Genomic DNA, 26,971 nt, shown 5'->3' on the forward strand with positions numbered 1-26,971 from the left:
GCCTCATTTCCCTCATCTGTAAAATGGGGATTAAAACTGTGAGCCCCACATGGGACAATCTGATGACCTTGTATCCTGCCAGCACTTAGAACAGTGCTTTGCACATAATAAGCGGTTAACAAAAACCATTATTATTAGTAGTAAGCACTTAAGAAATGCCATTAAAAAAAGGTAAACCTCCAATTTATCCCTACAAGTGACCTGGCAACTTGTCCCTTGACTCTCCCCACCCCAAAGACTTATATGCAGGAAGGTTTTCCCAAAGATGCCATCTTTGGGAAGCAGCGGGGCTCAGTGGAAAGAGCCCGGGCTTTGGAATCAGAGGTCATGGGTTCGAATCCCGACTCTGCCACATGTCTGCTGTGTGACCTTGGCCAAGTCACTTAACTTCTCTGAGCCTCAATTACCTCATCTGTAAAATGGGGATTAAGATTGTGAGCCCCACGTGGGACAACCTGATCACCTTGTATCCCCACCAGCACTTAGAACAGTGCTCTGCACATAGTAAGCACTTAACAAATGCCATCATTATTATTATTATTATCTTACGGTAGCCACTTGCTCTCTACAGGCAGGCAGATATCATAGGAGCCAGAGAGGAAGTTCAGAGGACCAAGCCCCCAAAGGTCCTTCTCTTTAGCCGTGGTGACATACGAAGTATGAGCCCGAGGGCTCCTGGGCTTTTGTTTTCCTCAACTACACACTTAGCCTATTTTACAGTAGTCCAGAGGCTACCTGGCAGTCATAAATCTGACTCCCCAACAGGGAGTCCAATGAGTGCAGAGGAGGTGTGTGGAATGAAGGAATGGGGGAAAAGGTCACTGAAAGGAAGGAAACCCACCCAATCACCTCCAAATGGACAGCCCCTTATGGAAGCAAGAAGATACTGTTAGCACCGAGTTGGAGGCACGCTTGCTTAAGATACTTTTGGAGAGTGACAGCGCTCAACCATTTGGTGCTGTCAGATAACAATGGGAACGTGAAGCATTTTGAATTAATGAAAAGATCAGTGAAACATGAAGCACAGCACAGTGCTCTGCACACAGTAAGCGCTCAAAAAATACAATTGAATGAATGAATGGTGTCAAAGAATCTTGTGAAAAAACAGCTGAGAAACCTACCAATTGAAATTCCACAGTAAATTTATCTTCCATGCATCAGTTTGTTTCTCAAAACATGCATTATATTCTTCATTCCAAGTAATCTCTCAGTAAATACCACTGACAGATTATTCTTCATTTTGTACATAATTTACCAGTTCTAGAAAGAATAACCTATATAGTTCATTCACCAGAAATAGCCTCTGGACAAATTATGCTGTCCTAATGGGCTAATATTCTTTAAAAAACTGTATTGGGCTGACTATATATGCCTAAAGCCTAAATGAATCAAGGGTTCCCCAGTGATGCTAATAATGACAATAATGAGGGCATTTATTAAGCGCTCCCTACGTGCCAAGCACTATTCTAAGCTCTAAGGGAGATACAAGGTATCTCACAGTCTTATTCCCAATTTTACAGAGGTAACTGAGACACAGAGAAGTTAAATGACTCACCCAAAGTCACACTGATGACAAGTTATGGAGCCAGGATTAGAACCCACAACATCTGACTCCCAAGCCCATGGTCTTTCCACTGAGCCATGCTGCTTCTCTAGTGTAGTCCTCTGGAAGTAGTGGCAGACTGCTGGGAGACGACAACAGCAGCAAATCCCCCAGCCTGGCAGACTCAGAAGACTCTCTGAGCAGATTTGGGGACTACAGGGTGATAAACAGAGGTATTTGAACTGGTTATTGTGCATAAGACTTTCTTAAACAGGCACGTGGGGAGGAATGTGGCACCATCTGTGTCTCATTCTCATCCATGTAGTTTTGCTCAGTGTTTGGTACAGTGCTTTGCACACAGAAGACACTTAAAAACTATGACTATTGGTCACATATCAGTCCTTTTAGCCTCGTGAACAAATGGATAGACTCCCACTATCAGTAGAATCATCTTCCAATCTGAAAAGCAGCGACGTAAACATACACACACGTGCTAATCAAATGTAAAAGGGAAAAATTCTCAGACCATTTTTTCAAATGATTCAGGTGAAGAAAATTTCAAAATAGGCACCACCACCCTATTTCTTTTCCTATCTGTGCTTTGTAATCCCAAGGGCATTTTAAAGGAGGTTTCCCCATCTGTTTTCATTCATTTGAATTTAACTCACCAAAGTAATGGGCTAGCCCCTCATCCTATGCATAATGCAGTTCTGTGGGAATCCTTTGGCACCACTGAGAGTCTAGCCTTATTGTTTTAAGTGCTACCTTATGTTCAGTAGACTTCCTAGCCTGTTTTATCCCTCAAACTGCTCCTCTCTTAAAGACTTCTTTTTCCTTTTTTTTTTTTTGCAAAGGATGAATACACTCAAATCCCAAGCTCTCAAGCTCAAATTTGGCAAGATATGATCACCCGATCCTAGCAGATAAATCCTTTTCTTTTCAAGTAATTTGGGTGTTTTCCAAGAGCAGGGCAAACATGCTCAGTTTTTAGCAATGTCCTTAGCCAGCACCACTTGTTGCTCCAAGAACCTCTTTAAGGAGAAGAAAAACTAAAGCTTTAAGTGCTTAAAATTGAAGACCCAGAGTGCAACTAAATTATTATATATGATGATGTGATGAGAGACTGAAAGGGTTAGGATTGAAACAAACAAGAGGCAGGTTGAACAGAACATACTGTATGCTGATTTGAGGTGGAACAGAACAATCTGAGAGAAAGTTTAGGGTATCTAGCTTCCCCAGGTATTGGTAACCACTACACTGATCAAAGTTAATTTACTGATCAGAGAAGGGGAATTCCTTTCTTTAGCAAAGACCAGAATCTAATAAGGTGAGCCAGACGGCAGAAGCCCAGGTATTTTGGACCAAAAAAGAGGCCTACTTCACGAAATGCATGATTAAGAATGAGCAAATACCCAGATTTGGAGAGAAATGAAGTCACAAGCATAATCTGTGAAGATTTGGAAGCAGCCAAGTATTAGATCTGTCTATGCGATGACCCATTGTTGAAAAATACAATGGCCACCTGTTGTTGTCCATGAAAGGATAGTGAAGAGTAGGTGAATTGTTGATACTTCATTCATATAAAAGTAATGCCAATTTTAAATATAGCCACACTTCTTTAAATGGTGATTTCCTGTCCTTTGGCTTTTCAATCTTTTATGTGCTTACAGTTGTTTCTTGGTTCAGCCAGCTTCATCTGGCTTCTACTTCATGTGAATTCCACCACTCTTGAGAAGAAGAAGAAAAAAGAACTAGCCATTTTCCTGAATTACATGGTTCCTGAAGTTAAGAGCTTTAAAATAAGATCAGTGATTATAAGTGCTCCAAATTAACTTTTAACATGCATTTAACAAGCTTTTAACAAGATTTCAGAATCACAAGTATAAAATCTCAAGGTGAAAACAGAACTTAGGGATCGAAATATTAATCCAAGACAATCTGCGTGCATTAGAAGTCTTATAAATGCATTTACGTGCATGTTTTTGACATTAGATTTTAGGTGCAAGATTGCTCTTTGACCCTCCTACTTATATACAGTTAGCTGCTAGCAGTGATGCTGATGATAATAATAATAATAATGGCATTTATTAAGCGCTTACTATGTACAAAGCATGTTCTAAGTGCTGTGGAGGTTACAAGGTGATGAGGTTGTCCCACGGGGGGCTCACAGTCTTAATCCCTATTTTACAGATGAGGTAACTGAGGCACAGTGAAGTGACTTGCCCAAAGTCATACAGCTGACAATTGGCAGAGCAGGGATTTGAACCCATGATCTCTGACTCCAAAGCCCATGACAATGAGCACAGCTCAACTACACAGGCCCCCAGGTTTCAACAGTCTCAAAAGATACATCAAACTTGTCATCTATTGCCAGTCTTTCTTCTGGCCCTCAGGGGAAAATCAATCAATCAGAGGCATTTCTTGAGTGCTATCTGTATGCAGAACACTCTACTAAATGCTTGGGAGGTACAATAGAGTTGATATTCCTGATTCCTTCCCACAAGGAGTTTACAGTCTACTGGGGGAAAGAAGCCCCATCTCCTTCCCCAGGTTCAGCTTCCATTCATTCATTCAATCGTATTTATTGAGCGCTTACTGTGTGCAGAGTACCGTACTAAGCACTTGGAAGGGTACACTATAAACAGACACATTCCCTGACCACAACAGGCTTACAGGCTAGAGGGGGAGACAGATATTAAAGTTTCACCAACCATCGGGGAACATTCAGAATGTTAACGAGGTTCAAAGTGTTACCAGGTGCGCTTCGGGGCTGGAACACTGCACACTTCAATTACTGTTTTTACCATTTACTGGAACATTGTTATCTTTGCCTGTTGCACAAATAATTTACCACTGTTATGGATGCACTACCAGAGCGATTGCAGAAGGAGGTGGGGCATTCTCGGAGAGATGTATCTATGGCATCGCTATGGGTCAGAGATGACAACACAAGACAAGTCATGCCTTCTCATTGTTATATATATCATCTTGCCCTAGATTGTGAGCCCCTTATGGGACACGGACTTTATCCAATCTGACTATTTAGTACTTACCCCAGTGTTTTGCACATACAAAGCACTGAAATACCACTGTTGCTACTACTACTACTACGAATAATAATAATTGTGGTGTCTGTTAAGCACTCCCTGTTTGCCAGGCACTGTTCTAAGCACTGAGGTAGATACAAAATAATCAGATTGGACACAATCCCTATCTCACATAACGCTCAGCTCACCATCGTAATCCCTATTCTACAGATAAGGCACAGATAAGTTAAGTGATTTGCCCAAGGTCACACAGCAGACAAGTGGCAGAGCTGGGATTAGAACCCAGGTCCTTCTGATTACCAGGCCCATGCTTTATCTACTGGTCCATGCTGCTACTATACTTTGTTCATCCTGATCGCATCCCAATTCAAATGACTTGCTCACCATTACACAGCCAACTGTAGCAACTGGCAACAAAATGGATCTCGTCTTGAAGTTCAGCAATCTATCAACTAGCTTATACTATACGTTGAGCCTACAGATTTAGTAAAGACCAACACAAAACAAGAAATCATCCAAAGCAGTTGAACTTCATTTTCCACTTGCATGTTCCTGGCCCAATGGAAACTCTTTGATCATGGTGCCCCCAAAGGAAAAATAACTATCTTTCGTCTTTGGTACAAAGCATCCTGTTATCTTCATTTGCAACTGTTCACCCAGTTTGGATCAATCACTCTGTTTCTCTTTTATTATCCTTTTTTCTCTGTCAAAACCAATGTGCAACATTTTAAATTAAAATATTCTCCAACTTCCTATCAACAGTAATATAACAGAAGACTAGAAGCTATATAGTGTCTCTTTCCTCATCAAAAAATAGAGAAATCCTATCTCAAACTCCCCGCAAGAAGGAGATTTTCAACTGTCGCATGGTGCTTACAAAAGATGAAATCCACCCATCAAAAGGAATAAGTAGAAGCAGGTTTCCCTCTAATAGCCCATTTTTTCCCCAACCTCTGAGAATTTCTGCCTTGGTTATAGATTCAAGGTGGAAAGAGACTATGAAAAGAACCTACCTCCTATAGTGAGGTGATTTGCCCTGAAGGATTGTTATCTGTATGGAAATACTCATGTTTTAAGACCACGTAAAAACCACGCTACATCTGCCAGACCTATTAAACAGGAAAGCCGATGACAGGGACACCTTATCCACTAGTTCCCAGCTCGTTGTCTTTGGTCCTCCAGTAATACTACTACTAATTGTGGTATTTGGTTAGCCATGGTCCCTGCCCCACTCAGAGCTCACAGGGAGGTAGAACAGGTATTTAATCCTATTTATGCAGATGACGAAACAAGTACCGAGAAGTTAAGTGACATGCCGAAGGTCACACAGCGGGCAAATGGCAGAGCCAGAGTGTGAACTCAAGTCCCGAGTCTCCCAAGCTCATGCTCTTTCCACTAGACACACTGCTTCCCCAAAGCCAAACTTCTAATATTTCTTGCTCTCGACAGTTTGGCCTCCATCTCCTCCTTCATTCTGCTCCCTTCATCTGGAACTCCCTTGCTCCCCAAATCTGATAGAGCACAGCTCTCCCCACACTGAAAGACATCCAAAGTCCCACTTCCTCCAACAAGTCTACCTTCCAATTCCCCAAAGCCACCTCTAGTCCTTGGGACCATATTTTTGCCCTTCCTCAAAACTTGTGTGCGTGTGTGTGTGTGTGTGTGTGTGTGTGTGTGTACCTATATATATTGGTATATATATATATATATATATATATAAACCAATTGCATAATCAATTATTCATTCTGATTGCTCTATCTGTATATTTATGCCCGTCTTCCCCATTAGAATGTATATTAATTATGAGCAAGGAAGATGTCTTGTGCTTCTGTTGCACTTTCCCCAGCTTAGTTTTATGCACTACACCCAAAGGGTGCTCAAAAAATACCAGTGCTTCTACTACTACTAAAGTAATAATTATTATGGCATTTGTTAAATGCTTTCTATGTGGCAAGCGCTGTTCTATTTACTGGAGTAGATAAGAGTTGATCAGATTGGACATAATCCCTCTCCCACATGGGGCTCACCATCTAAATAGGAAAGAAAACAGGCATTGAATCCCCATTTTGCAGATGAGGAAACTGAGGCACAGATGAGGAAACTGAGGCACAGATGAGGAAACTGAGGCACAGAGAAGTTAAATGGCTTGCCCAAGATCACGTGGCAGTCAAGTGGCAAGTGAGGATTAGAACCCAGGACTCCTTCACTCCCAGCCCATGCTTTTTCCACTAAGCCAGGCTATTATAAGAGCAATAAACCACCACCAAACAGGGAGGGGGGGAAAAAGAACAAATCAGTGGTCACCAAATGACTCTACTGAATCAGGCTTTTGGAAGGGGCACCATTAAAAAAGTGTTGGGGGACATCCCAAATAGCTGATAATGGGAAAGATTACAGCTAGATTAATTGTTGTGAAAAGGAGAGAAACTTTGATAACCAGAAGGTTTTCTTGTCAATTATCTTCTAAGAATAACGCTACCCTGTATTCCTTCCAGTATGAAAGAAAGCTGACTCAGGCATCACTGGTTCTTTTACCAAATGTTTCCAGGGGCAGGACCTGTTCCCGCTGGCCATTACTGCTAGGCATAAACACCCTTCCTCTTCTCTTCCCTCCCTCCCCCTCTCCCCATTTTTCCCGTCCCTTACAACAAGAATTTCCTCTGGCTGATTCTTCCCATCTCTGTTCCTACTTAAAACTCTCAATTGGAATGACACACCAAAAGCTTTTAGGAGTATTCTAAAAACTTGGACACTAGCCTGAACTGCTTGGGTCTATAAAATGGACTGGAATCTTGTTTCTTGCAGGAGGATTCCTGGTGGGTGTTTTCTGAATGGGCAGCGGTCTTTTTTTTTTTTGTGGTGGGCTGAGAGGTATAGTCCCAGATGGAATCCAGGAGTGGAGTGCCACAGAAAAGAAAAACTCTAATGGGGAAAGTAAGTACAGGACTGTAGTCCAAACGCTTAAGTAAGACTCACCCGGCTCAAGTCTCTGACGGAAGGTCATGATAGTCCTTAACTGAAATCGCCATGTCCACCTTGCTTCCTCTTTTGGCTCTCCCTTGATCATGTTTTCCTCTTTTTCTCAGGAAAAAGAAAATCCTTATGTCCCAAAGCCTTTTCTTTTTCCTTAGCCACTCCACTCCTGGTTAATCTATGACTGATGTTTTTATTCTAAAGTACAGCCAGGGAGGAGTGTTGTAACAATGGCCATTCAACATAAGGCTTCCTAAATCAACTTGGTGGGATGGGAAAACGAGCCAGCTGCATAACAGACTCCCTTCCCAATCAAAAAAGGTGTCCTCCACCTCCTCCGCCATCACACCTTCCCATAATATCCTGCTCTTTTCCACTGAGCCATGCTATTTCTCTTAACTCAAGGACGGCTGCAAAAATGAGCTAAAATTGATGGTGTTTGCATTTTGACCATTTGGTGGGAGTGGGGAAGGGGGTCCCACCTCGGTCTAGGAGCATTCTGCTTCTCAGGGGAAGCCTGACTACTGTTTTGATCAGGATGCTTGCCACCTATCGCCCAGTGAACCCCGTACCAAGCCTCGACCATCACATCATAAAAGGGGTAGTGGTGGGGTACACAATCAGGCTCTGACAAAGAGTTCAGATACAATTGTATTTGTGGTCCCCAAGCTGCTACTGAGAAGCAGCGTGGCTCAGTGGAAAGAGCACGGACTATGGAGTCAGAGGTCATGGGTTCAAATCCAAGCTACGCCAATTATCAGCTGCGTGACTCTGGCCAAGTCACTTAACTTCTCTGTGCCTCAGTTACCTCATCTGTAAAATGGGGATTAAGATTGTGAGCCCCCCATGGGACAACCTGATCATCTTGTAACCTCCCCAGGGCTTAGAACAGTGCTTTGCATGTAGTAAGTGCTTAATAAATGCCATTATTATTATTATTATTTCTCCCCAATTAATAGGGGTAGAAGTTCTGGGTCTGCAATCTCATTCCATCCTCCCTGGGAACTTTAAATATACATTCGGGAAGAGATTTCCTAAGTTTTTCAGGGCATGGTCACGGCAGCTAGGCAGAGTGTGAGACACAGGATCCCCAACAGAGTGTGTCTAAAGCAGGGATCCCCAAAGTGAAGGTCGTCTATGGGATGCCCTGGACTTCATATGATGAATCTTCTCCAGATTCTACTGTCCCTGGTGGAGGGTGACTTCTCCAGATGATCTGTGTGGGGGTGGAGAAGATGGGGGAGATGGAGACATCACAAGAGTGGGACAGAATCTGTTTCCACGACCCTCTGGGGCCTAGGATTTAGAGGATCCTGGGTTCCAATGCCACTTCCACCAATTGTCTTCTATGTGACCTTGGGCAAGGCGCTTCCCTTCTCTGTGCCTCTGTTACCTCATCTGAAAAATGGGGATGGAGATTGTGACCCCACCTAGGACAGGGACTCAACTTGCCTGTACCCAACTCTAATTTGCTTGAATCCACCTCAGCACTTAGTACAGTGCCTGGAACACAGCAAGCACTTAAATATCATTATTATCATTATGGTATAATGCCTAATAAAAGGGGTTAGCTGGTTGGTAGTCTCCTATCCTGTACCTAACAGCAGGGTGGAAGCACAGTTGCCACCTCGCTCACAGCCATCTCATTTAAAGAGGCAAGGAATATTAATAACAATAATGGTATCTGTAAAGAGCTTAGTATGTGTCAAGCACCATTCTAAGCACTGGGGGAGATACAAGGTGATCAGGTTGTCCCATGTGAGGCTCACAGTCTTAATTCCCATTTTCTAGATGAGGTAACTGAAGCATAGAAAAGTCAAGTGACTTGCGACAAGTGGCGGAGCCAGGATTAGAACCCATGACCTCTGACTCCCAAGCCCGGGCTCTTTCCACTAAGCCATGCTAAGAAAGATTTTTTTTTACCAACAGAGTTGGTTGTGAAGCTGGCCAGCAACCCCATCATGAACTGCAGTCAAGTCCTCCTGAACGGATGCCTGCTTTCTGCTCAAGTGCTGAAGAGTGCTCCACACACAGTAAGCACTCAGTAAATACAATTGATTGATTGTTCTGGCAGTAAAAACATGAAAGTCAGTCATTTTTATTCCTCCTGTTTGTAAAGATCACCCTCGGCAGTTGGACCCCGTGCTCCAACCCTGTGCATCTCTCCAAGTATACATAGACTCGGAAGCAGAAGCTTAGAGAAGCAGCATGGCTCAGTGAAAAGAGCTTTGGAGTCAGAGGTCATGGGTTCAACTCCCGGCTATGCCAATTGTCAGCTGTGTGACTCTGGCCAAGTCACTTAACTTCTCTGTGCCTCAGTTACCTCATCTGTAAAATGGGGATTAAGACTGTGAGCCCCCCGTGGGACAACCTCATCACCTTGTAACCTCCCCAGTGCTTAGAACAGAGCTTTGCACATAGTAAGTGCTCAATAAATGCCATTAACAAACAACAACATAGACACCGACCGAGGACTGAATCATAATGACTTCATGACATCTACCAAGAGATGAGAACTGAATTCTGCCAACTTTGACTCAATCAATGGCATTTATTGAGTGCTTACTATGTGCACAGCACTTTTGCGTCATCTATGCAGTTGGATAATAATAATAATAATAATAATAATGATGATGACATTTATTAAGCACTTACTATGTGCAAAGCACTGTTCTAAGCGCTGGGGAGGTTACAAGGTGATCAGGTTGTCCCATGGGGGGCTCACGGTCTTTAATCCCCATTTTACAGATGAGGTAACTGAGGCCCAGAGAAGTTAAGTGCCATGCCCAGAGTCACACGGCTGACAGTGGAGCCGGGATTTGAACCCATGACCTCTGACTCCAAAGCCCGGGCTCTTTCCACTGAGCCACACTGCTTCTCTGGGACCTCTGTGTATCTGTGACCTTTGGTCATTTGATAGTCACCCCACATCCAACCCCTCAGCACTTGTGTACGTATCTCACCGAAGAGAAGCAGTGTATTTTAGTGGGTAGAGCACGGGCCTTGGAGTCCAAAGGACCTGGGTTCTAATCCCGGTTCCACCACATGTCTGCTGTGTGACCTGGGGCAAGTTCACTTCACTTCTCTGGGCCTCAGTTACCTCCTCTGTAAAATGGGGATTAAAAGCGTGAGCCCCACATGGGACAGGGACTGTGTCCAACCCAAATTTGCTTGTATCCGCCCCAGCGCTTAGTAGAATGCCTGGGACATAATAAGTCGTAACAAATGCCATCATTATTATTATTATTATTCCTTCTTAGCCTGTGAGCCCCATGTGAGACCAGGACTGTATCCTATTTGCTTATATTGTATCTACCCCAGCACTCGGTACAATGCTTGGCTCGTAGTAAGCATTTAATAATAAATACCACAGTCAATATTATTAGGCAGCTAAAAAATGGAGTTGAGCGATGAGCCAAAGATAACCTGAAATCTTGAAAAACCTCACCGCAGGACTAGATACTTAAATCATTTAAGAGGATGTGAAATGTAGCTATTTAAACTCTTTCATTTGCATCTTTTCCTATGCTTCAATCTACTATATTGCCAGAATAAGCACGCATAAGCTTACCTTGGCCCTGTCAGCTTCACTCATCTGTCAGCAAGAGTCTAAGGTTCAAACCCAGCTGAAAACTGTGATTGGCACAAGCTTAAAACAGGTTGTACTGATGCCTGTTTTACACCTCCGAGACTTACACGCCACCAAGAATAACATCCTCTCTGTCACTCAATAAGATCTATTATTACTTTGACAGGCAGGGCTTCTAAAGTTTAGGCTCCTCGGTTACTACATTACTCATTTTGTCCTGTGACCCTGTGAGAATAATGGGAGCAGTGCAGCCTGACGTGAGTCTAAGTTTTAGAACTGGTTCCATGTGACCCTGGCCCATACCCAACAGGAACTGGAAAAAATGCCATCTTACCTACCTGGATTGTAAAACCTAGGAACAAAATCCCCCAAAATAGGAAAAATATTTTACAGTGGCCTTTTTTCCCCTTAAAGTTGCTGATCCGGACAGCAGTCTTCAAGATGGTGGACCTACAGTATCATCTGGGACATGAATTCGTCCTAGCACTTCTCCATTTCTTTCCCCATGGGTGATCCAGAAAGAATTTCATTTTGCAGCATGCACTTCGGCGCCTCCATCTTGAGAAATGAAAACTTTAGAAGGTGATCGTCTTTAAGGGACGCTGCTAAAACCCTGCTTGACCCAGCCTCACTGAACTATTAGTACTCAGAAACTTTGCACTGACCAGAGCCTGTGCAGAGCATCAAAATGAGGGTTATTTTTAAAGCTAGGGAAGAAGCATGGCCTGGTGGATACAGCACGGGCCTGGGAGCTGGAAGGATCTGGGTTTTAATGTCAGCTCTGCCACTTGTCTGCTGTGTGACCTTGAGCAAGTCACTTTACTTCTCTGTGCCTCACTTCCCTCATCTCTAAAATGGGGATTAAGATTGTGAGTCCCATATTGGGAAAGGGACTGTGTCCAACCTGATTAGCTGGTATCTACTCCAGCACTTAGAACAGTGCTCGACACGTAATAAGTGCTTAACAAATACCATCATTATTAGCTAACTACGTAGATCAGGGCTGCAGAAGAATAAAGCTCAATTAAAATCTTGTCCATCCCTAGAAAATGATTGCAATTCACAAAGCGTTCCTTATTCATTGGTCTTTGCACAGCATTTCCCTGTTATGATGGGTAGAGCAAGGTGTAGTGAATACAGCACGGGCCTGGGAGTTGGAAGGTTATGGATTCTAATCCCAATGCCACTTTTCTGCTGTATGACCTTGGGCAACTCACTTTACCTCTCTGTGCCTCAGTTACCTCATCTGTAAAATGGGGAATAAGACGGTGAGCCCAATGTGTGACAAGGACTGCATCTAGTCTGATTAGCTTGTACCTATCCCAGCATTTAGTACAGTACCTGGTACATAGTAAGCACTTAATAAATACCATGAATTAAAAAATCATTTATAGAGTCAAACAATACTGCTGCATATATCTCATTTAGTCACTAGATCTACAAAATCTTCGAATACAGCACGTAGTACAGTGTTCTGCTCACAGTAAGTGGTCAATAAATATGACTGAATGGATGAATGAATGAATAAAGGTATCAGAACATCAAGACTTCGTTTCATGGTTAAGGAAGGAGTAAGAGTGAAGTCGTCTAACTTACCCAAATGACCATTTTATCACCTCAACTACCAAGAAATTGTATCCCCCGTTGAAATGATAGCCAGAAGCATTATCAACATAATTTCTATTACCAATCTATGGCTTCATTGAGCCTGTGTGGAAACAGCCTTGAGTTCTTCTAACAGAAACAAATGAGAAGGGGGGAAAAACACAGAGCTACCCATAATGGAAAGAACAAGTACCAGATTTCTCCCTGAATGGGAGATGAAAGCAATCGGGCTTCGTACATATTTCTGGCTCAAATCTTTATAAACATGCCGCATTGGGAATTAAAGCAGATACTTACATAGCTTGCTCTGCTTCATAAATATTGGGGTCTTAGATATCTCCGTTTCTTTTTCTGGTTCTTCTCGTTCGATGCTTTGTTACAACTATTTGACCGTGTTACAGCAGTGAAATTACAGCTACATGGGGTGATACCCTCTCAGGATTGCAACTGGAGAGTTTCCAGTACACTACCAGTCTCAACTATGGGAGAAAAAGTCAAGAAGAGGCAAACCATGCCATTCCTAGCTTGTCCAGTGGCTAGAGAGTGGAAGGCAAGCTGCTACAACTCAAAACTCCCCTGGGCTGGGCAGTTACGACATGGGAGTGAGTCAAGGGCAGAGGCACAAGTTTACTGCATGGAAGGAGGCAATGGTAAACAACTTCAGTACTTTTACTAAGAATACTCTATGGATATATTACCAGAACAACTGCAGATGGAAGTGGGGCGTTCTGGGAGAGATGTGTCCTCGGTGCCGCTATGGGTCAGAGATGACTCGACAGCATCAGACAAGATATGGGATAATAATAATAATAATGGCATTTGTTAAGCACTATGTGCAAAGCACTGTTCTAAGTGCTGGGGGGATACAAAGTGATCAGGTTGTCCCATGTGGGGCTCACAGTCTTAATCCCCATTTTGCAGAAGAGGTAACTGAGGCTCAGAGAAGTTAAGTGACTTGCCCAAGGTCACACAGCAGACATGTGGTGGAGCCGGGATTAGAACCCATGACCTCTGACTCCCAAGCCCATGCTCTTTCCACTGAGCCACGCTGGATCATCCTACATAACACAACCATCATTTGATTTTTTTTTTTAAATCTTGCTTAATGATGGTCAATAACCTTTTTTCAGCCTTGTAGATTTCACCTAGTAACAATGAAAATTTTATGCAGTAAAAAGTAGAATAAGAACAACTGGAGTCTTTGTGTCTAGGATGACAATCCCGAATAAGCAAAGAAATATACCACGGCTTAAGGCTGACAGGAACCAAAAGGGAAATTCTAGAAACCCGTAAGTGACTATGAGACAGAACTGGGATTTAACCACCTCTTGGGCTTCCTTCTATTTATGGGTGTAGAAGGAAGCTATTGTGAATATAATCTCCGGAGTTCTCTCTGGGTAATAGTAATTTGTTTCTAGTTAAAGAGATAGTGGTATGAAGATAAAGCCAAAGAGTTAAGCCCCTAGACCTATGGCATGCCATCTGCCTAACATTAAACCAATGGCTAACGGTCGTTTACTGGATCAAAGCCACTTGCTTAATGATTTACGGTCCATATTTGCTTTTTAAACGAGGGCTGCAAAAGATATTTGGGAAGCCAACACTTCCTCTGAATAAGGAAAACTAGTCTACACTAACCCCTACCCTCAGGGCACCCTTCCTTCCCTTTCTCTCTTTCTCTCTCTCCTGGCCTATTAAATGAATTGCCAAAGTGTATTTGGGAAATCTTCAAGCAAACTGGCTATTGGAAGTGAGAATGCCTCAAGGCCAGCAAGTTTTGCTACCGTAAATACACAGAGCAACAGTTGAACATTTATTTCAGACAACCGAGATCCAGAATATTAGTCAACAATGCATCCGACCCAGATTTGACAGGATAATCTGTATCTGGAAAGAGAGAGGCTGGAAACACAGCAACTAGCACAAACCATGGAAAGAAGGAAAAAATGAAACCCTCTTGGGGCTCAATCCTCCATTCCTTATTCAGACAAAGCTCCAAATGACTTCAAAGGAAGTTTTGCCAGACGAAGATAATAGGGGATCAAGGCCTGTGGCGATATCATTTTCATGATGGAACCACCATCTCCATCCACTTGGTCAGCTAGCAAATACCCCAGATACAAGTTTAAACAGTTGAAATGAGGAGTATTAAATAGCTTTGAAATACTCATGGAAAAGCAACTAACTTTCCACTCAAAATATTTCACTTTAGAATTTGTACTGAGTCCTTTCCAAGGCTGCCAATTTTCTAAGTGAGCCACAATGTGAGGAAAACAGAAATTTACACTTTAGAAAGCATCCCCCAAACAAAAAAACAGTGTCATACTTACGGATTATTTTGTTCCAAATGTTGATTCCAAAATACTGTTACACTTAAGAGTTATTTCCAAACAGAAAGCTTCTATATGATTGCTCAGCCAATCCAAAATTAATAAGTGTTAAAAATTGCATTAAGAATTTTGTGGAAGTTGTCTCCACTGCAATTGCTTCACTGGGGATTAAACATAAACATCTCTATCTCTGGCTAAAATGGAATACCCACAATGTATCAATTGTACTTACAGGAGGTCCTGTAGGGAGGAAAAAAAGAGAGAGAAAAAAAAATAATATATTAGTTATAAAGTAGAAAAGATGAACATATAAGATGCCAAACATACGCTTTTCATTCAGACTTAATTTTGTAAAAGGTAGGAGCAAAGAAGCCAGATACACTCTGGAAATTTTGATGGAAAAATGATCTTTTGGACATCAGGAGCTCATTCTGGTAACCAAGGTATGGATGATTAGAACTTGTCTGTTTGAGATTTACAAAATTGGCCAAGCTAGCAATGAACACATTATGTTACCAAAAAATTTTGCTCCCCTAGATGAACCCAGGGGACAGAACTGTTGGCAAAGGCAGAATACAGGTGCCTGTCTGAAGATATCATTGTCTTCAAAGAAGAAGAAATTGTTCTCATGCTATTGCATTCCAGACCAATTAAATGCTCAACACAATATTTTGTTCTATCTGTCACACAGGCAACATTTTCTTAAGCTATTGGCTTCCAATATCCAACGCAACCGAGTATGAACTTTCAAACTGCGTGCAAACCTAAATAGCAGATTTTCACCTATTGGCTCCTTTGTGTTAGGACAAATTCCTCATACCTAGATCTTTTTCCTGTCACTTATCAATTAAAACATATTCATAATTCTTCTAGACTGTGAGACCGCTATTGGGTAGGGACAATGTCTATACGTCTCCTACTGAGAGCTCACCTCCTCCAGGAGGCCTTCCTAGACTGAGCCCCCTCCTTCCTCTCCCCCTCCTCATCTCCCCACCTTACCTCCTTCCCCTCCCCACAGCACCTGTATATGTATATATGTTTGTACGCATTTATTACTCTATTTATTTTATTTGTACATATTTATTCTATTTATTTTATTTTGTTAATATGTTTGGTTTTGTTCCCTGTCTCCCCCTTCTAGACTGTGAGCCCACTGTTGGGTAGGGACCGTCTCTATATGTTGCCAACTTGTACTTCCCAAGCGCATAGTACAGTGCTCTGCACACAGTAAGCGCTCAATAATCCCAGCTCCGCCACTTGTCAGCTGTGTGACCTTGGGCAAGTCACTTCACTTCTCTGTGCCTCAGTTACCTCACCTGTAAAATGCTCACAAAGCACAAACCCAAATGCATAGGTGATTCAGAAGGGAGGACAAATAGGGGGAATCAGGGTTTAAAAAAGGCCTCTTGGAGGAGATCAGATTTTAGAAGGGCTTTGAAGATGGCGAGAGTGGTGGTTGTCAGATATTAATAATAATTATGGTACTTGCTAAGCGCTAACCATGCGCCAACCACGTTCTAAGTGCTAAGTACCTTAGTAACCACCTTAGGCCTTGTTGGCTTTAAGTGACCTGTATATATGTATATACATGTGTATATGTTTGTATGTATTTATTACTCTATTTTATTTGTACACATTTATTCTATTTATTTTATTTTGTTAATATATTTTGTTTTGTTGTCTGTCTCCCCCTTCTAGACTGTGAGCCCGATGATGGGTAGGGACCGTCTCTATATGTTGCCAACTTGTACTTCCCAAGTGCTTAGTACAGTGCTCTGCACACAGTAAGCGCTCAATACGATTGAATGAATGAATAAATACGATTGAATGAATGAATGAATGTTACCAACTTGTACTTCCCAAGCTCTGCACACAGTAAGCGCTCAATACATACGATTGAATGAATGAATGATGTTCCAACACTTTCTTTTTTAAGAAAAAAGTGGGTCTAGGAAATGACCCAGTTGCTGAAATATTTGCATATTTTTCCAATTGTATAGATTTAGGGACTTCTGTGCTGAAACTTTTGAATGTCCTATCAAAGGCTTACAAATCAAATATAATATTTCAATTTTATTAAATGGAGCAGTTATGTCCTCCAAATCAAGGGATTTTCATTAGCTTTTATGCCTTCCATTAACTTCCAAGGGGAAAAAAAATAAAACAGGGGGCACAAAAAGGGCATACAATAACCAATGTACTTTTTCTGCCCTTGATAATGTGTGAGTGTTTCTTTTTTATGGAAAAGTGTTTCACAATCAAGAGCTAGATTCCTCTGCGGCAGTAAAAGTTCCTAGAGAATCCTGAAAACACACAGCCACATGTTGGCTGTGTGACCCTGGGCAAGTCGCTTAACTGCTCTGGGCCTCGGTAAACTCATCGGTAAAAATGTAGATTAAGAGTGTGAGCCCCAGTTGGAGAAGCAGCGCAGCTCAGTGGAAAGAGCCCGGGCTTGGGAGTCAGAGGTCATGGGTTCTAATCCTGGCTCTGCCACATGTCTGCTGTGTGACCTTGGGCAAGTCACTTAACTTCCCTGAGCCTCACTTACCTCACCTGTAAAATGGGGATTAAGGCTGTGAGCCTCACTTGGGACAACCTGATCACCCTGTATCCCCCCCCCCCCAGTGCTTAGAACAGTGCTTTGCACATAGTAAGTGCTTAACAAATGCCATCATTAATTAATTAATGTGGAACAGGGACTATGTCCCACCAGACTGACTTGTATCTACTCTAGTGCTCAGAACAGTGCTTGGCACATAGTAAGCACCTAACAAGTACCATAATAATAATAATAATAATAATTATTATTATTATTAATTTGGGCTTGACCAGAACAGTGCTTGGCACATAGTAAGCACCTAACAAGTACTATAATAATAATAATAATTATCATTATTAATTTGGGCATAACCAAAAAGACTGGTCATTCCCAAAGATTGATGCTTTCTGACACATATAAAGTCTGCATTAATTTCCAAATTAGTTTCTAAAGGACAAGCATGCAGTTGAAGATGAGGTCCTCATTATAACTTCCTTGACATACAAACTCCCCTATGTCCATTCCACAGTGGCTCCTGGGACAATCAATCTCATCTTTAAGTAAAACTCAACAGTGGTGCTTTTGTCACAAAAACTAATTATGTTGAGATTATTTAATTGGAAAGGAAAGGGAAAAATAGCGGATTAGATGAAATATCAACTGCCTTTCAGAATGGTTTTGTACATCTGGGGAGTGCCAAGCACAATTAGAGTTTTTTAGAATGAAAGCAGCTATTTTTTCCTGAACCCTCAGTAACAATTCATTCACAAACACAAACACAAACGACTGATTCGATTTCCAAATGTTGAACTGACCTGCCAAGAATCGACCAAACCAACATCAAAACCATTAGACGCTAACTCAATTTTTTGGGCAATTGCTTTTCTCCAAGAGTGAGCTTCGATTTTTGACTCTTATCTTCCCACCCACGCCCTGCCCTCCCCTTCACTTTGCCATAACTGTAGACAGTACCACCAATCTTCCTGTCTCACAAGCCCATAATCTTGGCGTTATCCTTGACTCCTCTCTCTCATTCAACCTACATATTCAATCCATCACTAAATCCTGTCAGTTCAACCTTCACATCATCGCTCCAAGTCTCCCTTTCCTCTCCATCCAAACTGCTATCATGTTAATCCAAGTATTTATCCTATTCAGCCTGGATTACTCTATCAGCCTCCTTGCTGACTTCTCTGCCTCCTGTCTCTCCCCACTTCAATTCATACTTCCTTCTGCTACTCATATCTTTTTTCTACAAAAATGTTCAGTCCACATTTCCCTACTCCTCAAGAACCTCCAGTGGTTACCTGTCCACTTCTGCATCAAACAGAAACTCCTTACCATCAGCTTTAAAGCACACAATCACCTTGCCTCTATCTCACCTCATTACTCTCCTACTACAGCCCAACCTGAATATTTTGCTCCCCCAATGCCAACCTACTCACTGTGCCTTAACCTCATCTATCTCACTGCCAACCTCTCACCCAAACCCTGCCACTAGCCTGGACGCCCTCCCTTTTCATAGTCTACACACATTTACTCTCCCCACCTTCAAAGCCTTACTGAAGGCACATCTCCTTTAAGAGGCCTTCCCTAAGCCCTCATTTCGTCTTCTCCCAATCTCTTCTGTGTTATCCTGACTTGCTCCCTTTATTCCTCTCCCAACCCGGAGCCCCAGAGCACTTACATACATATCCATACTTTATTTATATTAATATCTGTCTCCCGCTCTTGACTGGAAGCCCATTGTGGGAGGAGAATGTGTTACAGCATTGTGTTGTACCCTCCCAAGCACGTAAAACAGTGCTCTGCACACAGTAAGTGCTTAGTAAACATGATTAACTGATTGATGTGCTTTTTGATATTTGAACGTTAGTTTTTTATTTTCAATACTTTGCTCAGTGGTAACTCAGAGAAAGCGTAGCACCAAAAGATTTTAGGGATTCATCCCCTGTCTCAGCATGCCAATGAGCAAAATCTGGATTCCCAACTTTCACACTCAGACGTTTCTGTCAATCAGAACTCATTCTGCCTCTGACACATCAACTAACACGAATTTAGTCAGAAGCCACCGAAGCACAAATTATGAACCATCCTCTGGATGCCTAAAGCTGTCAATTTTTTTTGTCACTTCTGAATGTTTTCGTCACCATTCCTGAAAGTGTTAGCCTTACAAATGTTTTCCTAACACGTTATGCAAATCCATGAAAGATCATTTACTTTTCTGCAATGAATTTGATTTTTTTTTAGTCCCAAAGAATCAAGAGGAAGTAATTCCATTTTTACTCTCTCCAATGCGATAATTTCCTGAAGGGCCAGAATTTCCCCTTTCCTTTTGAATTTTAAATAGTTCATTCATTCTTTTAATTCATTCAATCATTTATTGAGCGCTTCCTCTGTGCAGAGCACTGTACTAAAACTACTTGGGAGAGTACAACACAACAATAAGCAGACACATTCCCTGCCCACAATGAGCTTACAGTCTATTTACCAGAGGCACTTAAGGAGAGAAATGTCATTGTTGCTGAGTGATGAAAAAAGCAAGTGAAGACAAACCTCTCCCAGCCCCACTACTCAGGTTTCATTTGAAAAAGGCTAACATGAAGCTTTCATTCATTCATTCGATCGTATTTATTGAGCGCATGCTGTGTGCAGAGCACTGTACTAAGTGCTAGGAAAGCACAATTCAGCAATAGAGACAATCCCTGCCCATACTGGGCTTATAGTCTAGAAGAGGGGAGACAGACATCAAAACAAGTAAACGGGGGAGGTTGCTACTAAGTAGTAAGTCTGCAGGACTCAGACTTGTGGATGTAAACCTGCCTCCAGGAGAGAATAAGGGAGTTGGGTCAGAGGGAGTCTGCTATGCCCTGTTCAGTTCATTTTGGATGGGAGAACAGAGCCCAGGGAAATTGTGTTGGAATATAATCAGTGGTTATCAATAGCTTCCTTCTCCCAGATGTGACCAGTTTCGCCCCTGGGCTTTCAGGCAGAAATGACCTCAGAATGATGAGATAGGTCGTCTTGGAATAAATGTGACTAATTAGGGGTAATTAGGAAGGACAATTAGAGAAGCAGTTAGGCTGTAAGCTCCTCTCTAGACCTTAAGGTTGTTGTATCTGTTTATTGTTATATTGTACTCTCCCAAGCACTTAGTACAGTTCTTTGCACACAGGAAGTGCTTAATAAATATTCTTGAAAGAAGCAGCTTGCCCTGGTGGAAAGAACAAGGACCTAGCAGTCGGGTGACCCGGGGTCTAAACCTAGCTCTGCCACTTGCCTGCTGGGTGACCTTAGACAAGTCATTTCACTTCTCTGGGCCTCAGGTTCCCCACCTGTAAAATGGGGATTAAATATCTATTATCTCTCCCCCTTAGACTGTGAGTTTTACTGTAGGGCAGTGACTGGCCTGACAATTATATTGCATTTACCCCAGGGCTTAGTACAGTGCCTGGTGCCTAATAGCACTCTCAGCAACACAATTATTATTATCTGTAGGAATCTCAGCGAGGGTCACACAATGAAAGTACAGAAGTTCAGGGTATTGCACAAGACAAGAAAATCCTTGCAAGTGTAGTCAGACATGACCCTGGCCAGAAAACAATCAAGAATTGCAAATTCACTAAACTATAATCAAAATAATTTTCTAAGTTGTTACGCTTTACAGTCTGAACACAAACCGAAGGAAAGAAATAAAAAATGCTAGAAGCTCACCAAGCACAAGGAAAAAAAATCATGAGGCTAATTAAAATAGCATAATAAACACATTTAAAGTAAGAAAAATGGGGGTTTGAGCAAACCGCGTGAACCCGCACCCATTCATAGACAAATCAAAATGTGACATTTTTCCGCACAGAGTAAAACTTACCATATTCTCCTCTTCTGCCCCTCTTCCCTCGTTTCCCTGGCGGACCTGAAAAAGAAGCCATGTTAAAAAAAAATATTTCTCTACAATTTTACAGCTTATTTCCTTTTTAAATGTAGTTCAAAACAAGCTATAAATAATTATCACTGGGACTTAACCCCAAGTTCAAGTTGGCATTCTAAAGGAGGTCAAGCCCACCAACTAAAAGTTGGTGCCATCCTGGCTCATAATCCTAGAGTTGATTTGATTTGGACAAGTCTCCCTGACATCCTTATTCATTTTATTATGCTATTTAAGCAACCTGATCTTTGAAACTGCATTTAAATAATGAACAGTCATTCAGGAGAGAACGTGGTATCCTAAATCAAAAGGAATTATTTGAATCATAGAATTATAGCGCTGGAAAGTCAAAGTAGGGCCCTCCCAAATAGGAGCCAGCCACAGAGAGGCAAGGTTAGGTGCTGGAATAGATGGGGATGGGCTGACTCCTTGTCTCTGAATGCCCTTCATGTGCCCTTCCTATTTTATTCTCCCACCCCACCTTGCTCTTCCCCTGGAGGGGTAGGCAGTAAACCACTCTACTACTTTATCAGGACTTTTCAGAATGTTCATCAAGGTTTAGTTTGAGTTCCATTTCTAGGAATATTTCAATCAATCAATGCTATTTATTGAATGCTTAGTGGGTACTAAGATAGAAAGTACAATACAGCAGAGTTGGTAGATGTGATCTCTTCCCAAAAGGAGCATACAATCTAAAAGGGAAAGACAGACTTTAAAATAGATTATGGATAGGGGAAATAGTAGAGTATATTTATGAGGACTGGATTCGAGGTGGGAGAACTCCTCATTATACATCTTTTCCTGCTCAACTCTATTTCTCTCAACAATTTTTCCAGTGTTTAAAAAGTATGTTCTGACATACTTCGTGAAAATTCATAAAAGACAAAAGGCAATATTAATGTGAACTTATCAAATCTCAAGCACTCATTCTGGGGGTGCATATTAATGTGAAATTATCAAATCTCAAGCACTCATTCTGGGGGTGCGTTTGGACATTTTGGAGGGTAGCTCATCTCTCCCATCAATCAATCAACGGTATTTACTTAGCACTTGCTGTGTGGAAGTCTCGGTACTAAGCACTTGGGCAGCGAATACAACAACAGAATTGGTAAACAAGATCCCTGCCCACAAAGAGCTTACAGCCTAGAAGAGAAGGCAGACATTAAAATAAGTACAGATAGGGAAAATGGCTGGGTAAAAATGTATGTACTTTTTTAATAATTATGGTATTTTTAAGCCCTTTCTATGTGCCAAGCACTGGGGAGGATACAAGGTAATCAGGTTGTCCCACATGGGGCTCACAGTCTTAATCCCCATTTCACAGATGAGGTAACTGAGGCACAGAGAAGTTAAGTGGCTTGCTCAGAGTCACACAGCAGACAAGTGGCCTAGCCAGAATTAGCACCCACATCCTCTGACTCCCAAGTCTGTGTTTTTTCCACTAAGCCACGGTGCTTCTCAGGAGTGTTATGGGGTTGAGGGCAGGGTAAATACCATGTGCTTAAAGGGGATGGATCCAAAATGCATAAGTGATCCAGGAAACAGAGTGAGTACAGGAAATGAGGGCTTAGGGAAGGCCTCTTGAAGGACATGTGATTTTAAAATCACTTTGAAGGTGGTGAGAGTGATGGACTGTTGGATAAGAAGGGGGAGTTCATTCTTTCCTTCAGTTGTATTTATAGAGTGCTTTTTGCTTTTGGGAGACTAAACAGACACATTCTCTGCCCTTAATGAGCTCATAGTCTAGAGGATACCAATTGTGGTATTTGTTATGCTCTTACTATTTGCCAGGCACTGTACTAAACGCTGGGGCAGATACAAGCAAATTGGGTCACATTCCGGGACAGGAGGATGACACAGGCAGAGTTTGAGCTGCAAGAGAGATAAGATTCAGCGAGTAGGCTGGTATTAGGGGAGTGAAATGTGTGGCCTGAGTTATATTAAGAGATCAGCAAGGCAAGATAGGACAGGGCAAGCCGACTGCATGCCTTAAAGCCAATGGAAAGGAGTTTCTGTTTGACATGGAGGTGGATGAGAAATGGTGGGAGGATTTTGAGGAGTGGGAAGACATGGGCCGAACTTATTTTAAGAAAATGATCTGAGCAGCAGAGTCAAGGGTGGACTGGAGTAGTGAGGCAGGGAGGTCACTGGGAGGCTAATTCAGGAGCAAAGGCGGGTTAAGATAAGTGCTTGGATCAACATGGTAGCATTTTGGGTGGATAGGAAATGGAAGGGTTCCCTTCTCTCCCATCTTTGACACATTGCTTTTGGTCTCTGGGGACAAGTTTGCTTTACAAGTCTTTATGCTCTTGCAAAGTTTGGGCTACCAGTTTTAAAGCAAACCTGCCTTCTCATCTCCTTTGATAGTTCCCTTTGACTTGGCTTTTTGTGTGCCGGTCCACACTGAAAGCTCAGGCAAAAATGTTTCCTCCTATATTTCCATGGGACCTTACCATTGTTGGCATGCAATTCATCTTTTGTATGCTCATTATTTTCATTTCAAAGCTGGGGAAACTGAAGCAGACAGTTTTCAGCAAATGACCTACCCGAGACCACCAGGGTTTCAGTCTCGCTCCTAAGACTGAAGACATTCTTGGCTTTCAGACCATTACTCTCAATTACATTAGATCTGTCCTCATTTCCATAGGCCCTGGTAGCTCCTAGTGAGTTATGTCCCAGGCAGAGAGAAGAGAGTAATTAGCCCACAGTAAGAACTCTGAGCTCTTATAATATTTATTGAAAAAAAGTCCAAGGAAAATAAAGAACTGCTAGGCTTTAAAAGAATGAGCTGCTAAGTAGTCCTGACAATTTTCAAACGCCAGCAAGTTCAGAATGTAGCTAGCACATGGTCTCAGCACCCAGGAGACCATCAACTGGATCCATAGCTAAGGACTTCCACATGGTAAAATTATCATCTGAAACCAAAATACTGGTGGGCTAGCGAGTTTCCCCTCACTCTCCTAGAATAAGTCTGGCCATATGTGATTTTTGTAAGAGATCAAAAGAAAAATAAAATAAAGAAGTGACAGAGCTACAACCAAAAAACAAGTGATCCAGTGGGCCACTGGAATCACTTAAGAGTCCATTCCTGCTTTGGGATTTTAGCATCTCAGTCCAGAGTTCCTGAAGCTACAGAGTACCTGATCCTGGCAGGAATAAGCTCATCATGGGCAAGGAACGTGTCTACCAAGTCTGTTATATTATTATATTGAACTCTCCCAAGTGGTTAGTACAGGGTCCTGCACACAGTAAGCGCTCAATAAATATGATTGATTAATTGATTTTCCAAGACCAAGTCCAAAGAACTACTTAACCAGTTTTCCTTAGCCAGACGACCTGGGTGGGATAAGGAAATAAGCGGTGGATGAAAGCCTAAAAGTTCCTACAAGAATAATAACAACAACAATAGTCATGGTATTTGTTAAGCTCTTACTATGTGCTAAGCACGGTATTAAGCTCTGGGGTAGATACAAGGTAATCAGGTGGGACACAGTTCCTGTCCCACAAGGGGCTAATAGTCCAAGCAGGAGGGAGAACAAATAATGAAACCCTATTTTGCAGATGAGGAAACTGAGTCACACAGAATAATAATAATTATATTTGTTAAGTGCTTACTACATGTCAAGCGTACTAAGCAGGGGGCAGATACAAGATAACTGGGTCCCATATGGGGCTCACAATGTTAAGTAGGAGGGAGAACAGTATTGAATCCCCATTTTGCAGAAGGGGAAGCTGAGTAAAGAGGATAGTGATAATAATAATAATGATAATAATAGTATTTGTTAAATGCCTCCATGTGCCAAGCACCATACTAAGCTCTGGGGCTGATACAAGATAATCAGGTGTCACTTGGGGTTCACAGTCCAAGTAAGAGGGAGACGAGTAAGCTCTTTGTGGTCAGGGAACATGTCTGTTTATTGCTATAGGTACTCTTCCAAGTGCTTAGTGCAGTGCTCTGCACACAGTAAGCTCTCCATATACACAATTGAAATGACTGACTCTCCATTTTGCAGATGAGGGAACCAAGTCACGGAGAAGTTAAGTGACTTGCCCAAGGTCACCCAAGAGACAAGTGGAAGAGCTGGGATTAGAATCCAGATCCTCTGACTCTGAGGGCCATTCTTTTTCCACTAGGCCACACCTCCCAAAGACAGAAGGGTCATCAGGGGAAATTACACCAAATGCCTACATTGTTGGGTCCAGGCCCTCTCTAAATTTGGTATCTGATGGGCTCTGCCCTCTCCACCTGCTGCAAGACACTCATCCAGCTTCCTCTTGATCTGTTCTCCATCCTCTGCCTACCTGTGCTCTTCTCTCTATCCAGACCACTGGTTGCAGAAAGTGCCAAGACTTCCTACAGACTGTAAAAGCTCATTGTGGGTAAAGAGTGTGTCTACTATCTCTATCCTATCACACTTTCCCCAAGCTCTTCCTACAGTGCTCTCTACACACAAGCACTCAATCAATGCTATGGACTGCTTGATGGACTGATCCAGTAGCCAGAGGCGGCCCAGCTTTGGAGAGAAGGAATGGGCTTGTCAACCCCAGGGACCCAGCCTTTCCCCTCTGCAGGATTTAGCTACCAGTCTGGAAAACTGCTGCAGTGACTCTGTGCTCGTCATCACCATTCACTGCCCATTAGAAGCAGTGTGATCTAATGGAGAGAGCCCGGGCCTGGAACTCAAAAGGACCTGGGTCCTAACCCTGGCCCTGCTGCTTAGGTGCTGTGTGACCTTGGGCAAGTCACAACTTCTCTGGGCCTCAGTTCCCTCATCTGTAAAATGGGGATTAAGACTGTGAGCCCTATGTGGGACAGGGACTGTGTCCAACCTGTTTATCTTGTACCTACCCCAGTGCTTAGAACGGTGCTTGGACTATAGTGAGCACTTAAATACCATTATTATTATTATCGTCATTAAGCATTATGATTATTAATACTAATGATGATGGTATTTGTTAAGCGCTTACTATGTGCCAAGCACTGGGGTAGATACAAGGTCATGAGGTTGGCTTAATCCCCATTTTACAGATGAGGTAACTGAGGCACAGGGAAGTTAAGTGACTTGCCCAAAGTCAGAGAGCTGATAGGTGGTGGAGCCAGGACTAGAACCCACTGTCTCTGACTCCCAAGCCTGAGCTCTTTCCACTAAGCCACACTGCTTCTCATATTATTATATTATAATATGTAATATTATATTATATGAGATGGAGGGATAGTGGCTCTAACCCTGCATTCAGGGACCTTTGATGCTACAACACATCCCTCAGCTAACTCTCCCTGACCTCATGTACTGCTCAAAACAAAACTACCAGATTTTCAAACGTGGATCAGAGGAGTCGGAGGAGACGGGATCCAATCCTGGCTCAGTCCCTTACCTGCTGCATGACTTTGGGCAAGCCACTTAACTTCTCTGTACTT

General features: G+C 42.4%; 1 protein-coding gene across 2 annotated transcripts in view; it reads right to left on the reverse strand.

The window, feature by feature from the left end:
• The window catches only part of COL25A1 (collagen type XXV alpha 1 chain), a 561,710-nt gene that overhangs the window by 241,991 nt on the left and 292,748 nt on the right, over nt 1-26,971 (reverse strand). For both annotated transcript variants that reach the window (XM_038755133.1, XM_038755134.1), the window contains exons 3-4: nt 21,496-21,540; nt 15,321-15,328 (exon numbers count right to left, since the gene is read on the reverse strand). In XM_038755133.1, the coding sequence (XP_038611061.1) occupies nt 15,321-15,328; nt 21,496-21,540 (53 nt within the window). The remainder of the gene's footprint in view (nt 1-15,320; nt 15,329-21,495; nt 21,541-26,971) is intronic.

This window comes from Tachyglossus aculeatus, chromosome 12, assembly GCF_015852505.1.
Source record: "Tachyglossus aculeatus isolate mTacAcu1 chromosome 12, mTacAcu1.pri, whole genome shotgun sequence".
In the NCBI taxonomy this organism is placed as follows: Eukaryota; Metazoa; Chordata; class Mammalia; order Monotremata; family Tachyglossidae; genus Tachyglossus; species Tachyglossus aculeatus.